The sequence below is a fragment of the Eulemur rufifrons genome, chromosome 30 (genome assembly GCF_041146395.1).
Source record: "Eulemur rufifrons isolate Redbay chromosome 30, OSU_ERuf_1, whole genome shotgun sequence".
NCBI classification, from domain to species: domain Eukaryota; kingdom Metazoa; phylum Chordata; class Mammalia; order Primates; family Lemuridae; genus Eulemur; species Eulemur rufifrons.
This window is the reverse complement of record NC_091012.1, coordinates 108,667,600-108,682,047: the sequence shown is the minus strand read 5'-3', so window position 1 is coordinate 108,682,047 and position 14,448 is coordinate 108,667,600. Positions and strand designations below refer to the sequence as shown.

Sequence of the window (14,448 nt, the reverse complement as noted above, 5' to 3'; positions counted from 1 at the left end):
GATTTATCTTTTACTGGACTGTAGAAAAGTCAAAAGTTAAAAGACAGACTAATTAGAATAGTTAATATAATAATCAATTGTGCCATCTGAAGTATGAACATATATGTTGTGGTTACATGAAACTAAATACCTTTAAAATTTTTACATATTGTTTATAAATATTTATACATATATAAATATAATTATCCATATTAATGTCTTGAAACAAAATTTTAAGTCCTGCAAGTCTTAACAGTATTTATCTTTCAAATTTCTACATATATACCATATATATGTCAAACATGATATGTAAATCTTCTAGTTCTACTAGATTATAATCCTAAAGGTAGTTAGTTATGCACTTGGAGGGAATTCATCTTATCTTCTTCTGAATCTGCAATTATTATCCTTGCCGTTATTTTGCCTCCCTCCCTTCCCATCCCATGTCCCAATCCACAGAATTCAAAATTAGACCCCCCCAAAATATATGTCCAGATTTCATTCTTCCTAGTCAAAAAACATAAGCCCTCACTCAATGACTTTGTAACTCTTTAAATTACCTTTCAAATACTATGTTCTAGAATTCTGACAAACTAGAATGGAGTTTAAACTGTCTCTACCCACTTCCTACCACATCACACCCTCTGCTTCCCCACCCCCAGATGAAGGTTAGGTTGATAAATGGATTTTGGAGATGGAATAAAGCCAGACATCAAATAACTTACTTGAAATCCATCTCTTACCTTCTGTACTTAACCCTGGACTTGATGTGAACTTGGCTACATCAACAATTTTTACAGCAAATTGTTGCCCAGTTTCTCTGTTGATACATCGTCGTACAACACTGAAGGGACCCCTAGAAAACAAAAAGTCAATTTTAATTCATTGATTTTAAGTTCCTATTTTCCATCAATATCTTACTAGTGCATTGTTTACTATAGCCATACTGTATAACTAACAAGCTATTCTATTCTACACTCCAGATAGAAGATAGTTTTCAAAATAAAATGTAAGTAATATAATGTTAAATATATTTTTCTATAATTCATGAGATAAGTAATTTATAATTTAAAGATTATTAAACCAGAAAAACATAAGACAAATTTGCAATTTGAAATCATTTTTTAAAATTTTAAATAGTATTCTTATATCCAAAGAAAATAATTATTGTAATATTCTATACAGATTATCAACATCTTAAACAAAATAAGTAAAGTCCACAGTAGTGTTGGTGTATAGAGCTTTATTCTTTTGAACCAGAAACCAAAGACATCTTTTACACCTCTCATCTTAACTGTCACTTACCTAATCTTCACTAACAAGTCCTACTGAGTTTATCTCAAATATCTCTTGAACTTGTCCACTTCTCTCCATGTCCCATACCCTAGTCTAAGCTACTACCATCTTCTACTAGGCTTACTGAAAAACTTGTTTCTCCCATTCATTCTTGAAGTGATGTTTTAAAAATGAAAATCTGGTATGATATCCCTGCTTAAAACCCTAGAGAGAGAGAGAGAGAGAGAGAGAGAGAGAGAGAAAAGTATTTGCAATACACATATCTAGTCAAGAACTAAAATATATAAGTAATTCCTAAATAAAGAAAAAAATACATTCCAATAAAATCTGGGCAAAAGACTTTAGCAGACACTTCACAAAGAGAAAGCCCTGCATGATTTGGTCTCCAATAACTTCTCCAGTTTCACCTGAAATCACAGAGAAATCCTTCATCCTCCTCAAACTTCAAATTAGAATTGTCCTAAATTGCCACAGGAAAGGAAGTAATTTCTACCAGCAGAGCAATTGGTCCAGCTATTTGCTTACCTAATGCTCTCCTCAATCTAAATTGGTGGCTCTCAATACTGGCCACACAGTTGAATCAGCTGAGATGATTTAAACATGCCAATGCCTAGGCAACACACACACAGACACACACACACACACACACACACAAAGGGTTCCTTGTGATTAACAGTTATCAAAAACCTGAATTCAATTAAGATAATCCAAAGATAATATTTGTGATGTTCAAATTGAGTATTAAAAATATAGAATGACAATATACTATAGAAGTTTATTTGAAGGCTAGGATGGTTTAAGTCATTACATGCACACATGTGTACATGTATACATGCACGTATTTTTCCCCTGAGGGAGGTGGGGAAACAAAGAATCACCCTCACTGGTGTCTACAGGTACAAACAGTTTATCTGGATGCATGTGCTCAATTAGCAGACAGAGAAAAGTTCTTCATTTACACACTTGTGATACTGCTTGTCTTCAAGTAGTTTGTCTTTCTTCTTTCAATTAGAGGACAAGCAATTGAATTTAATCTAACTCAGACTTAAACATTTCTCCAAGATGACATGAATGCCATCAGGAAGACATCAGCTACACTGCAGCTTCAAATCTCTCTCTTCAAGCAACCTAACAAAGCTAACCTGGAAGGAAAAGAAATGGTAATAATGTACCTTTCAGAACTCTATAGAAAGAAATCTTTTCGATGATCACTCAAAACCATTCAAAGATTTTCCTCTGTGAGAAGACAATACAACAAAGTGAGGCATGACTCCCACAAACGTTTTCATTTTCAACCTGAATGTCTTACTTGTGATTACTTATCCTGACAATAGCAAGCAATGTCAGGAAATGCTTAATGTAATTGGTTTTCATCCAAACATAAACCCTTGAGACTCCATTTATATATACATTTGTGTAGACTGCTTCAATTCACTATATCTTTTTGGTAATTTCCTGAGATCTCTATGTGGGATTGTTCGTGGTCAATTGAGTCAATTCTTTACTTTTTCCTGCTTGAACAAAGGTGAGAAAGAAAGCAAAGCTTCTCTCCCTACCCTTTCAGTAACAGTAAAATTAAGAGAGCTAGGGAGAAGGGAAAGAAAAAGGAATACTGAGACGACAAAACACAGAAACTTTTTAAAATCTGTGAATAAAAATCAAATCAAATCCCCAGTTCTTTAAGCTAATTTTATAACATGAGGCAAAGAAAACAAATATATCTATGAACTATTGAAGACCTGAAGACAGGTCACAAGTAAAGCATTGTAATAGTCTGTCCTTCAATGACATCCAGGGGGTTAACAAAGGTAAACCAAATTTAATACCCTAAAAAGACATCAAAATAGACTTTGAGTTTTTCTGTGATTTAATCCACTATCTAGAAACCCAGCAGAAACTGATAAAAATTTAAAATTTGACTTGGAATCCCATCTTAAAAAGGGAGGGGTGATAATGTATGTGTGACACATCTACTGTATCACATTTATTAATTATACTTGGAGGACAGTTTAAGGAACAGTAGAAATATAGGAGGCATAGGTTTCAATCTGGCCAGCCTGTACTTTTTTTTGATGCTTGAAATTTCATCCTTAAATTTTTAAATCTATGGTATAGCCAATTCATGAGTATTGATGATATAGCTGTAACCACGTAATTATGACTACAGTATTAATCAAAATGGAATAATAAGATAATTGATGGCATTTCAGATTTGATGAAATATATATTCTTTATTCAACTCTTTACAAATACTAAATATTATGATTGGGATCATAACACAAGGTTCTACTTGAGGCAAATGGCTGCTTACAGCAGTCTATGTTTGTAAGTAAAAGGTCAATTAAACCAGAATATGTTACAACTGAATATTGCTATAATATCCCCTTAGGTTTTGAAAAGAATACAACTGTGTCCCTATGCAGACACAGAATAATCTCCTCTAATTTTCATTTATGTGAAGAAAAGTTAAATCTAGGAAATAAACAATTCTGACACCAAAGGTAAATATATAAAAAATGAATATATTCACTAGAAGTTAATTAACTAGAATTAAATGAAATTATGCTAGAATATAGTATGTTGGTCCCTGGAATAATAGGATAGATTGCACACAATGCATCTAATTTATTTCCCTCCCCAACCCCCACTAAAATGATACCAAACGGGTTTTTAAAAAAATGGGAGAACGAGAGAAGACAATAGTAATAATCAAATTTGGAAGGCAAGAAAGCAGATGGAGTAGTGGCAATTGACTTAGGAGACTTGTGAAAGCTGAATTGCAAAGAGAAAATAAGGAAAGTTCAAAACCAAACCCATTTACACTGTAGAATCCTCAAGGAGCTCATGAACTGGTAGCACCAGATAACTCTGGAACCAGAAGTAAAGAGAGGATGGGGTTAAAATAAAACGGTTTGAAAGTAATTTGTTAGAGAAGCAGTTAGAGCCCTAGGTCCTCTTCTCTATTCCACACCATGGGCAACTACCCCTACCTCATCCTAACAGGTTTATTCTCTGGAGAGGGTAAAACACAGGGTCTCAGAACTGGAGACACAAGGCCATTGAGGAGGTAGGAACCATATGGAAAGCAAAGGGATTATGTTGTCACACATACACTGAATGCAGACAGCCCTAGTCCCTTTTACCCTAACAGGGGGAATATTGAAAGCCAGATCTTTACCGTTAAGGCAGGATATGAAAGACTTTTCTATTGAATATCTGACCACTCCAGAAGGAAAGACCTAAAAGATAATGACATGAGTTTCTCCAAACTGCTCAACTAGATCATCCTCCAGCAAAACCCAAAGTCAACACATTCTACCTTCAGAGCTCTCTCAAACAGCTTTCAGGCCCTCTACTGCAGGGTTTCCAACTTCAACACTATTAACATTTTGAGCTGGATAATTTTTTGTTGTGTGGGGATGTCCTATGCATTTTAGGATGCTTAGAAGCATCCCTAGCCTCTACCCACTAGATGCCAGTAGCCCACCTCCCCTCCCTAGCTTTGACAACCAAAAAGATCCCCATACATTGACAAATGTCCCAAGAGGGTGGCAAAATTGCCCCCAATTGAGAACCACTGCTCTATTTACTAAACATGAGTGAAAATCAAGGCTCCTAAGACATCTGGAGAAGAGTCCCTAATTGGAAGATAGAGCCCAAAACAAACAAAAACAAGTTAGGGGAAACAGACCATACAAGAAGAACACTTCAAGTTACCATTAATATCCTCAGAAAAATATTACAACTATGAAACAAAAAATAGAACTTTCAGAAAACAAAAAACAGCTCTTGAAAATAAACACACTGAAAAATTTAAAACTTAAGAGAGGGGATAGATAAACTTGGGAAAATCTCCCAGAAACTAGAGCGTAAGTAACAAAGAAAACGAAGGGGAGGAATTTAAAGGGATAATCCAAGAAAATTTCCCAGAATTTAAAACATGAGTAGCCCAAATTATAAGGACCCACCAAGTACTTTGCAAAATAAATAACTCATGTCCATACACACACCACTGTGAAATTTAAAATCACGGTGGACGATGAGATTTTCAGGTTTCTAGAAGTGGAGGTAAGGGTACACAGAGGGGAAGGATGATATAGTCCATACACAACGTATCAGGAATCAGAATCGCTTCAGATCTCTCAATGGCAACTCTAGAAGTAAAAAGAAAACAGAGCACCTCCTTCATAATCGTGAAAGAAAATGATTTCTAACCTCTAATTCTACATCTAGCCAGATCATCAATAACCATAAACACATTTTCAGACACAAAAAGCTCAATAAATTACTTGCCATGAATACTTTCTAAAGAAATTATTGTAGGATGTGTTTGCCAAAACAAAAGAGTAGACCAATAAAAAGGATGCCAAGGGACAGCAAATAGGAGATCCAACACAGGAGACAAATGAAGGGAATCCGCAGGAGTGCAAGGAAGGGAAATCTCAGGCTGACAGCTATGCCCCAAGTACACGGAGCAACCAGTCCAGACTGAGAGGCATCAAAGTTTCCCACTACCACTGATCACCTTTTTAAACCTGAAAACAGAATAGCTGGGTGAGTTGGATCCAAATTCTTCTGTTTTGCTTTTCCTGGCTGTGGGCTAAGGAGATTCCAGCTCTTCTCCACTACCTGGAGCAGCAGAGGACTTTTATTTCACTCCACAGCAGCATTCTGCTTTGACCTATTCCTGAGAGCTGCAGGCAGGCAGCAGGAAGCTAAAGAGCAGGAAATGCAGGGCAGCCCATGCACCCCCCAACCCCTACCCACTCACTGACTGCATTCCTGCTGGGTGCTCAGTACCTCACCCTGCCCTGCGTTACAGCTTGGACACCCTGTCTGTGGGGAACCCCATGTCCTGGGATTTACTCGTGACCTTGCCAACTAACTTCGCACAATGGGCTCCTAAACATTCTCAGGGCATCCAAAACCAGACCATGAAAGAGATTCTGTTCAGCTTCTCTTCTCAAAGTCTTCATACAACACTGATAATACTGCCCTTTCTTTACATGACTAAGTTTGTGCTTACTACTCAGTTTTAAAAGACTAAACAATATACTGTTTATGGATACAAACATGGGGGTAAAGCTAGAAAGAAAACAAAAATAAGTGATTAATATAAAAGCCAGTATAGTGGTTCAAGGGGAAGGGAGTTGTGATTGTGAAGAAGCACATAATGGGCTTTAGAAAGCACTGGTAATATTCTATTTTTTAACCTGGATGATGGATTCATGGGTTTATTATTATTCTTTAAAAAATTACACATACACACATTTTGTATACTTTCCCCTGCATATATTTCCCAGCTTTAAAAAAAATGTTTTTAATAGCTGAGGAAAGTTCTTAAGATCTTGCTAATCAAAGGAGGTCTTAATTTTTTATATATAAAACAAATTATTTTAAATGACTTGATAGACATAAATGAAGAAAAACAATGTTTGCATCTTAAACATAATAAAGTCAATATGAATTGTTTACTGTAATTTCACATCTAATTGAAATAAATTTAAAATACAAAATTTACAAGTTGCTACATGTAAATTTTGAGGTCACAGCTATAATATACAATTTTCACCCTATGAGATGTTTATAAACAAAAACATATCATGTCTCTGGAAACCTCTAATAAATGGTTGACATTTCTATCCATATGACAGGCAGGCCTGGAAGCTTCATCACATTTATAATGAATTGCACAATATGGCACAAGATATGTAGGTAAACTGTGAACAAGAAGAACAAACAACTTAAAAAAGAAAAGGATGAAGAAAGTTAAGGGCAAGAACAAATTATAACACGTACACACTGGCGCAGAGTTGACATACAGTCAATCCTCATTACTCACTGATTGTATTTGTAAATTCACTTACTCAGTAAAATCTATTAATATAACCCCCAAATCATCAATACCCTCAGAGCTTTCACAGTCATTCACGAACATGTATGCAGTGGCAAAAAATTTGAGTCACCCCATGTACATGCTGCCAGCTGAGGGTGAACGTGTTGATGCTCTGCCTTCTTGTTCCAGCTCTCACACCATAAAGAAGTGATCTTTTCGAAGTCTATTTAGTACACTTTTTGCATTTTGTGCTTTTTGTTGGTGATTTCACTGTTTAAGATGGTTCCCAAGCCTAGTGGTGAAATGCTGTCTAGTGTTCCTAATCACGAGAAGGCTGTGACATGCATTATGGAGAATATATGTTAGGTAAGCTTTATTCAGGCATAAGTCATAGAGCTGTTGACCATGAGTTCAGTGTTAATGAATCAACAATATATATTAAATACAGCGTCTTTTAAAAGAAACACACATAAAATAAGGTTATGTATTGACTGGCTGATGAAAATGTGATTAGAGGCTCAAAGGAATCTAATCATGTATTTCCATAAGAGCAACAGTTCAATATTTGCTTCTTCAGTGTTCGTGGCAACTTTATAGAACATAATACCATAAATAATGAGAATAAACTGTGTGCATGCACATACATGTGTATTATGTAATATGTATTATTACATCTGTATGTGTATATTTATATTAAAATATAAACTCAATGAGTGCCTGGTACATATTAGAACTTCAATAAGTATTTGGTGAATGATGTCAGAAAAATGACAAACTAGAAATTAATAAGCCACTGATATATTTATATGACACAATTTTACATAAGGATATAAAATTTTGAGAAATCATGGTACTTCTAGATATTTCTCTACCCATTTACTAAATCTGTATCTTCCTGCTACTTTCTGTACAGTTCTGATGTTAAGAATTGAGGGGCACAGATGGTGATTGGATCAAACGGAAATAAACTAAAATATAATAGTAATAAATAACATTAGCAGTAAGAATAAAATCTTGAAAACTATAGTCTATGGACATATATAAATTTATATAAAAATGATATCTAATAAAGATAATGATGGTCTTTTCCCTCTTATTTCAACACTAGTCAATGCCACTAAAGAAGAGCTTATACATATAATTTCATCAATAAATCCTTGTCTTCCTGTGCTTTGTGGTAGTGATAGGGGAACAGAGATGCTGTCCTGATTCTTTCTTTCTAATTCTGGTACTTACTCCCACCTCCAACACACACTTACATAAACACACCAAGCTGAGTTTCTTTATGTACAGTGGTTAAAGCAAAGGAAAAAAGTTTGCATACTTATTGCTACTGTGAAAGAAACACACATGAAGTGGAAAATTATTAAAGCAAAGTCTCAGGAACTATTGCCTAAATGTTAACAATAAAAGACCTGATAAGAGAATTAAGCTCAGTACAATTCAGATCATTCCTTGAAAATTGAAGGGGAAGGCTTATTTGAAAAAGTTAGCAATGAATCTCCAATAAGCTAAGAGAACAAATTTGGCTCACCTGTCAAAGCTGAGTAATTCATAGAGTTAAGACTAGCATTTACTAACTCAGTACTTACATTGTACATAATTAGTACCTCTATCAAATCTTGATACTTCAGTGAAAAGATTAGTAGACCTCGCTTTAGATTTCATGTAACATACCATCCTCTGGTCTGAATCTACATATGATACATTCATCATTTACTACTTTTATGAAAAGAGTGCAGATCATATACAACAATCTCTGCACAAGGCATAGGTTCTGGAAAATATGATTGGTGTGTGGATGCATGTGTTTGTGTGTGTGTGAAGGGCTGGGGTTAGTTAGACCCAAGGTAGAGGAATATGGTTTCTAGGTCTTTGTTGGCTCATACTTGATGCAGCATATGTCAAGGAGAACTATTAAGAGAGGAGAAAAAAAGATTTTTGTAACATAAGAAATAGGAAGAAGGAAAGCAGATATAGGCCAAAAGAAACAAGAAAACATATGAAGGACTCTAAGATAAATACATTACAAAGTAAGAACTCTGACTTGGTTATGATGCTTTGGCCTTCTTAGCTAAACATAGAAAGAACTTTCACAAACAGACATTAAAGCACTGAAATTTAAAAAATTCTATTGACATTTATACATTTTATCTTATTCATGTATCTCATTTTCCCCAATGGAAATAAGACAAAAACATATAAAATAAACAATAAAAAGATCAATAAAGCAATTCTTGCCCTCAGGGAACTCCCAATCTAGTAGACTGCTGTTGGTATATATAAACAATGTTAGTATAATGTTATAGACAAAGTACTGAAATAGTATACTATTAATACAAGTTTATTATTTGTGCATAGGACAGTAGTTCAAGAAGGCCTCTATGATACAGGGACACCTAGGGGGTTTGGAATGATGAAAAGGATTTTTGGGGGCCCACAAGGAAAAGGGGAGGATTTCAGAGATAAGTGGTGATAGCCTGTGCAACAGCCTCCAGCCAAGTCAAAACTCAGTGTGTGGGGGGTATTGAAGCTATTTGGTACTGCTGGCATGAAAAACCAGCAGTGGCTGGAAAAGGAGAAGGGGGCCAAAGATCACTGTGACAGAAGAGTGGATGATGGGTTGGGGAGTGGGTGGGAGCCAGTTAGGAAGTTATTACATTAGTCCAAGCAAGAGGTGCTAAAGACCTAAACCAATACAGTAGAGGCAACTATGAGATACTTTAGAAAATACATTAAGACAATATAATGAATGATTAGCTAGAGGGTGGTTGGGGGTGGGTTGAAAGAATACTTACAAATTTCTGGCCAACAGTTACTGGATAAATAATGATACCACCAAATGAGAAAGGGACTGCAGGAGAAAGAATTAGTAGAAGTCTGAGAAAGAAAGGGAACACATGGCTGTGTTTGAAAAATATTAATTTCCAAAATACCGATTTCCATGGAATATTCAGAGATTTATAGAGGGAATATAGATAGAAATATAAAGTTCACAGACGGGGTCAACACATAGACGATGATGAAAACATCAACAACTACTATTTATGACATACTACGTCAGCAGTAAGTATACTGCCAAGAACTTTACATAGATTCTCTCATTATTTATAATGATTCATTTATCATCATTTTTCACCACAGCTAGTATAATATTAGTCCCATTTTATAGATTAGGAAACTGAGGCTAAGATAGGTTGTCTGTGGTCAAACAGTGAATGGTAGAGCCAGGACTGGAGCCTAGACACATAGAACTCTAAAATTTAAGTTCTTAACCTCTATGCCCCCTAGGAAGCATGAGTTAACAAGAGGTAACTGAAGCCAGTGCTGTGAATGAGAGCACTTAAGAGTACAGAGAATGGAGCCCCAGAAAACATAAACATAGCCCTCAATTCCTCCCCAAAGGATTGCTGGAAATATCCCCACAGAAAGACTATAAGAAGCCCAGAAAGAAAAAAGAACAAGTGCTAAAGACAAGCTCTTAGAGCACAGTATCTTGCAGAAATACAAACACAAAGACCAAATGACTTCCTCTCAAGGCTAACACAAGAATAGCATAATTTTCATTTTTCAAATTAAGAGCTATACATTCACATTGTTATTTTCTAAATGTGAGTCCAAATCTCAGAAACTGATGAATGAAAACATTTAGTAGAGAAACAATTTTTTGAAACGTGCTCCTGACCTTTTTTGCCTCTTTTCCTCCCCTTCTTCTCTACTAGTGTTCATGAACTTAATCACTTATAACTAGTACTAGCACTGTCACAATTGTCAAATTCTCCGTGAATAATCTAGTCTTTATAAACTGAAACTAATAATTATGAAAGTCTGGAAGTATGAAATTACATTGTAAATCATATTTCTAAAGGGATGTATTCTGTTAGTATGCCACTAAGACAGATCGTTTTCCAAATGCTACATTATTCTATAATAGTATTGCTGCAAACCATTAATCACAACTCTGCAACTAAGGGGCAGGGGAGGTTAATATATGGCCTGAGAAGTTGTTATTGTCATTAACCGATTTTTTTTTTCAGTGATACTTCTGTGGAATACTGTTAATCTTTTCTCATTCAAAACCATGTTTTAAGGATCTCCATAACCAGTTAAACCTACTTCTAAATTAAATAAAATTAAATTATCTAATTTAAATTAAATAAGTTAGTGAAATAAATCTCAAAGCCAGCAATACTCCTTTCTCTACTATTCATTTCAGCTGCATCAGGATTATGCAAAATTATACTGTAACACAGAAACAAAAATGTAATTAGCTAACACTCTAAATCAGGGTTTCCCAAATTGGCATCTTGCAGAGTCCTTAAAAAAGGAAAGTTTCTCTGTCAAGTAAGTTTGGGAAACACCATATAAAATACCTACCTCCCACCCTCCCATATTCATATTACACATTAGCAGCCTAGTCTTATAGAGGTTAAAAAGCATCTCTGCTCTGCCACACTCCATTCCCATTGCCCATGTAGCCTTATTAATTGTCAGTGTTCCCTGAAAAACACTTTGGACATGATGATCTAAATTTTAATGTTTATAATAACAAACACAAATACAAATTATGAAGTTGTAATGGCTAAGAACCATTAACATTTCAAACAACTTTCTCCTGTAACAAATATTCTCCCACCCAAACATGGCATATAAATTGTCTATTAAATTCTTATGGGGGGCAGTAATCCAATTGTTTGCTTAGTAAAGGATGGAAAAGATTTAACTATGCAATTTAAGTGTCTATTCATTAATACTCCCAAAAGTAATTTACTTTTCTTACAATTGTTAACATAAGCATATTCAGCAGGCAATAATGCAACCTCTGGTCTTTTAACCAAAAAAATATATATATTAGCACGAAGGCAAAGCATGCAAAGGAAATAACCATTTACACCCAATTACCCAGCTCAGTGCAGGGCAGCAGAAAATAGGTTTTGAATCGTAATTGTAGTAATCAGCTTCTAGGTCTAAAGATGTAAAGTAGATGATCTGGAAAATAATTGCTTTAGGGAAAAAAATCTGAAAATAAGAGTATAGTAGATGTAACTGTTTAGGCAAGATAGTAAAATCAAATATTGGAACACTTGGGGAATTTTTCAAGTTAGGTAAGAAACCAAAGTCCCTGCATGTTCCACTGTAAGCAAGTTAGTAATGCTCACTTTTAAACAGTTTCCCAAGGATGGACCAATCTCTCAGTGCCCTGTAAAGACTTCCTGTTAATCAATGAGGCACACAATAAAGCATGGAGGACAAAATGATAAAGGGTCATCATATCCCTCAAAACATCTGAGAGTGAACTCCAGAGATTTGCCTCTCTCTATCTCAGTTGAAGGCAACTCCGTATTTCCTTCTAGTAGCTTAGCCAAAGATTATGGCACCATCCTTTTTTTTTTTTTTTTTTTTTTTTTTTTTTACTTCAGAGTATTATGGGGGTACAAACATTTTGGTTACAGATAATGCCTCTGCTTTGCCCAAGCCAGGGCTACAAGCATGCCCTTCCCCCATACAGTGCGCTCCACATCCATTAGTTGTGAGTTTACCCCCCAATCTGACCGGCACCCAATAAATATTACTACCATGTGAGCACCTTAGTGTTGATCGGTTAGTACCAATTTGATGGCGAGTACACGTGGTGCTTGTTTTTTCATTCTTGTGATACCTCACTTCAAAGGATGGGCTCAAGCTCTATTTAGGATAATATAAGAGGTGCTAGTTCACCATTGTTTTTTTGTAGTTGAGTAGTATTCCATGGTACACATATACATTTCATTAATCCACTCATGTATTGATGGGCACTTGGGTTGTTTCCACATCTTTGCAATTGTGAATTGTGCTGCTATAAACATTCGAGTGCAGATGTTTTTATTATAGAATGTCTTTTTTTTCCTTTGGGTAGATGCCTAGTAGTGGGATTGCTGGATCAAATGGTATTTCTAGCTCTTTGTGATGTCTCCAAATTACTTTCCACAGGGGTTGTACTAATTTGCAGTCCTACCAGCAGTTAAGAGTAAGTGTTCCAATCTCTCCATATCCACGCCAGCATTTGTTGTTTTGGAACTTCTTGATAAAGGCCATTCTCACTGGAGTTAGGTGATATATCATTGTGGTTTTAATTTGCATTTCCCTAATGATTAGAGATGTTGAGCACTTTTTTAAATGTTTGCTAGCCATTATTTTGTCTTCTTTTGAAAAGTTTCTATTCATGTCCTTTGCCCATTTATTGATTGGTTGCTTGATTTTTTCTTGTTAATTTTCTTCAGTTCTATATAGATTCTTGTTATCAGCCCTTTATCAGATATGTAGAATGCAAATATTTTCTCCCACTCTGTAGGTTGTGTATTTACTCTAATGAGTTTACCTGGCTGTGCAGAAGCTTTTTAATTTGATCAGGTCTCATTTCTTTATTTTTGTTGCTGCTGTGATGTTTCGGGGTCTTCTTCATAAATTCTTTGCCTAAACTGATGTCTATAAGACTTTTCCCAACATTTTCTTCTAGAATTCTTAAGGTTTCATGCCTTTAAGGTTTAAGTCTGTTATCCATTTTGAGTTGATTTTTGTGAGAGGTGAGAGGTGAGAGGTGGGGATCCAGTTTCAATCTTCTGATGTGGTTATCCAGTTTTCCCAGTACCATTTGTTGAATAGAGATTCATTTCCCCAATGTATATTTTTGTCTGCTTTGTCGAAGATTAGATGACAATATGAGGATGGTTTTATATCTGGGTTCTCAGTCCTGTTTCAAAGGTCTATATCTCTGTTCTTGTATGGCATCATTGTTGACCCTCTTCTTTCTCTCACATTCCAATTCTAATTCTTTAGGAAATGCTCTCTGCTCTACTTTTCTGAGATCTTCTATCTTTTAATTTGTTTCCAGAAAATTTGCAACTGACTATTGGAGCAACTGTATGAGAGCTGAATTAAAATCCTCCTCAGATAATTCTAGTATCTGATTAAATTGGGCATTGGCATCAGTTGAATGTCTTTTCTCACTCAAACTGTAATTTTCAATAGTATCCTGGATATTTTGGTTATTGTTAGGAGACTCTTGATCATAGGACCTTCTATTTTAGCAGGGAAGTCACCCTGTTTAGGTTTAGTGTGTAGGTTTCTAGACTACTTTTGTGGGCTTTAGTTCCGATGACAGTTTAGTTTTATGAGCCCTCACAACACTATTTTGGTCTGCTTCATTCTTCTGGTACTGTTGAGGCTCCCACTCAATCCCTGCTGATGCCATCTATAGGGATAAACTACTTCCCAGGGCCACTTGCTATCACTGGGCAATCTTGAAGTAGAAAGGGTCAGAAGCTACTAGGGCCTAGATCTCCTTAAGCCATGGGGTG

General features: G+C 35.5%; 1 protein-coding gene across 5 annotated transcripts in view; it reads right to left on the bottom strand.

Annotated features, from left to right (window-relative positions):
• CASK (calcium/calmodulin dependent serine protein kinase) overlaps window positions 1-14,448 on the bottom strand; it is a 363,551-nt gene that overhangs the window by 290,860 nt on the left and 58,243 nt on the right. For all 5 annotated transcript variants that reach the window (XM_069464106.1, XM_069464108.1, XM_069464109.1 and 2 more), the window contains exon 2: window positions 723-835. In XM_069464106.1, coding sequence (XP_069320207.1) covers window positions 723-835 — 113 coding nt within the window. The remainder of the gene's footprint in view (window positions 1-722; window positions 836-14,448) is intronic.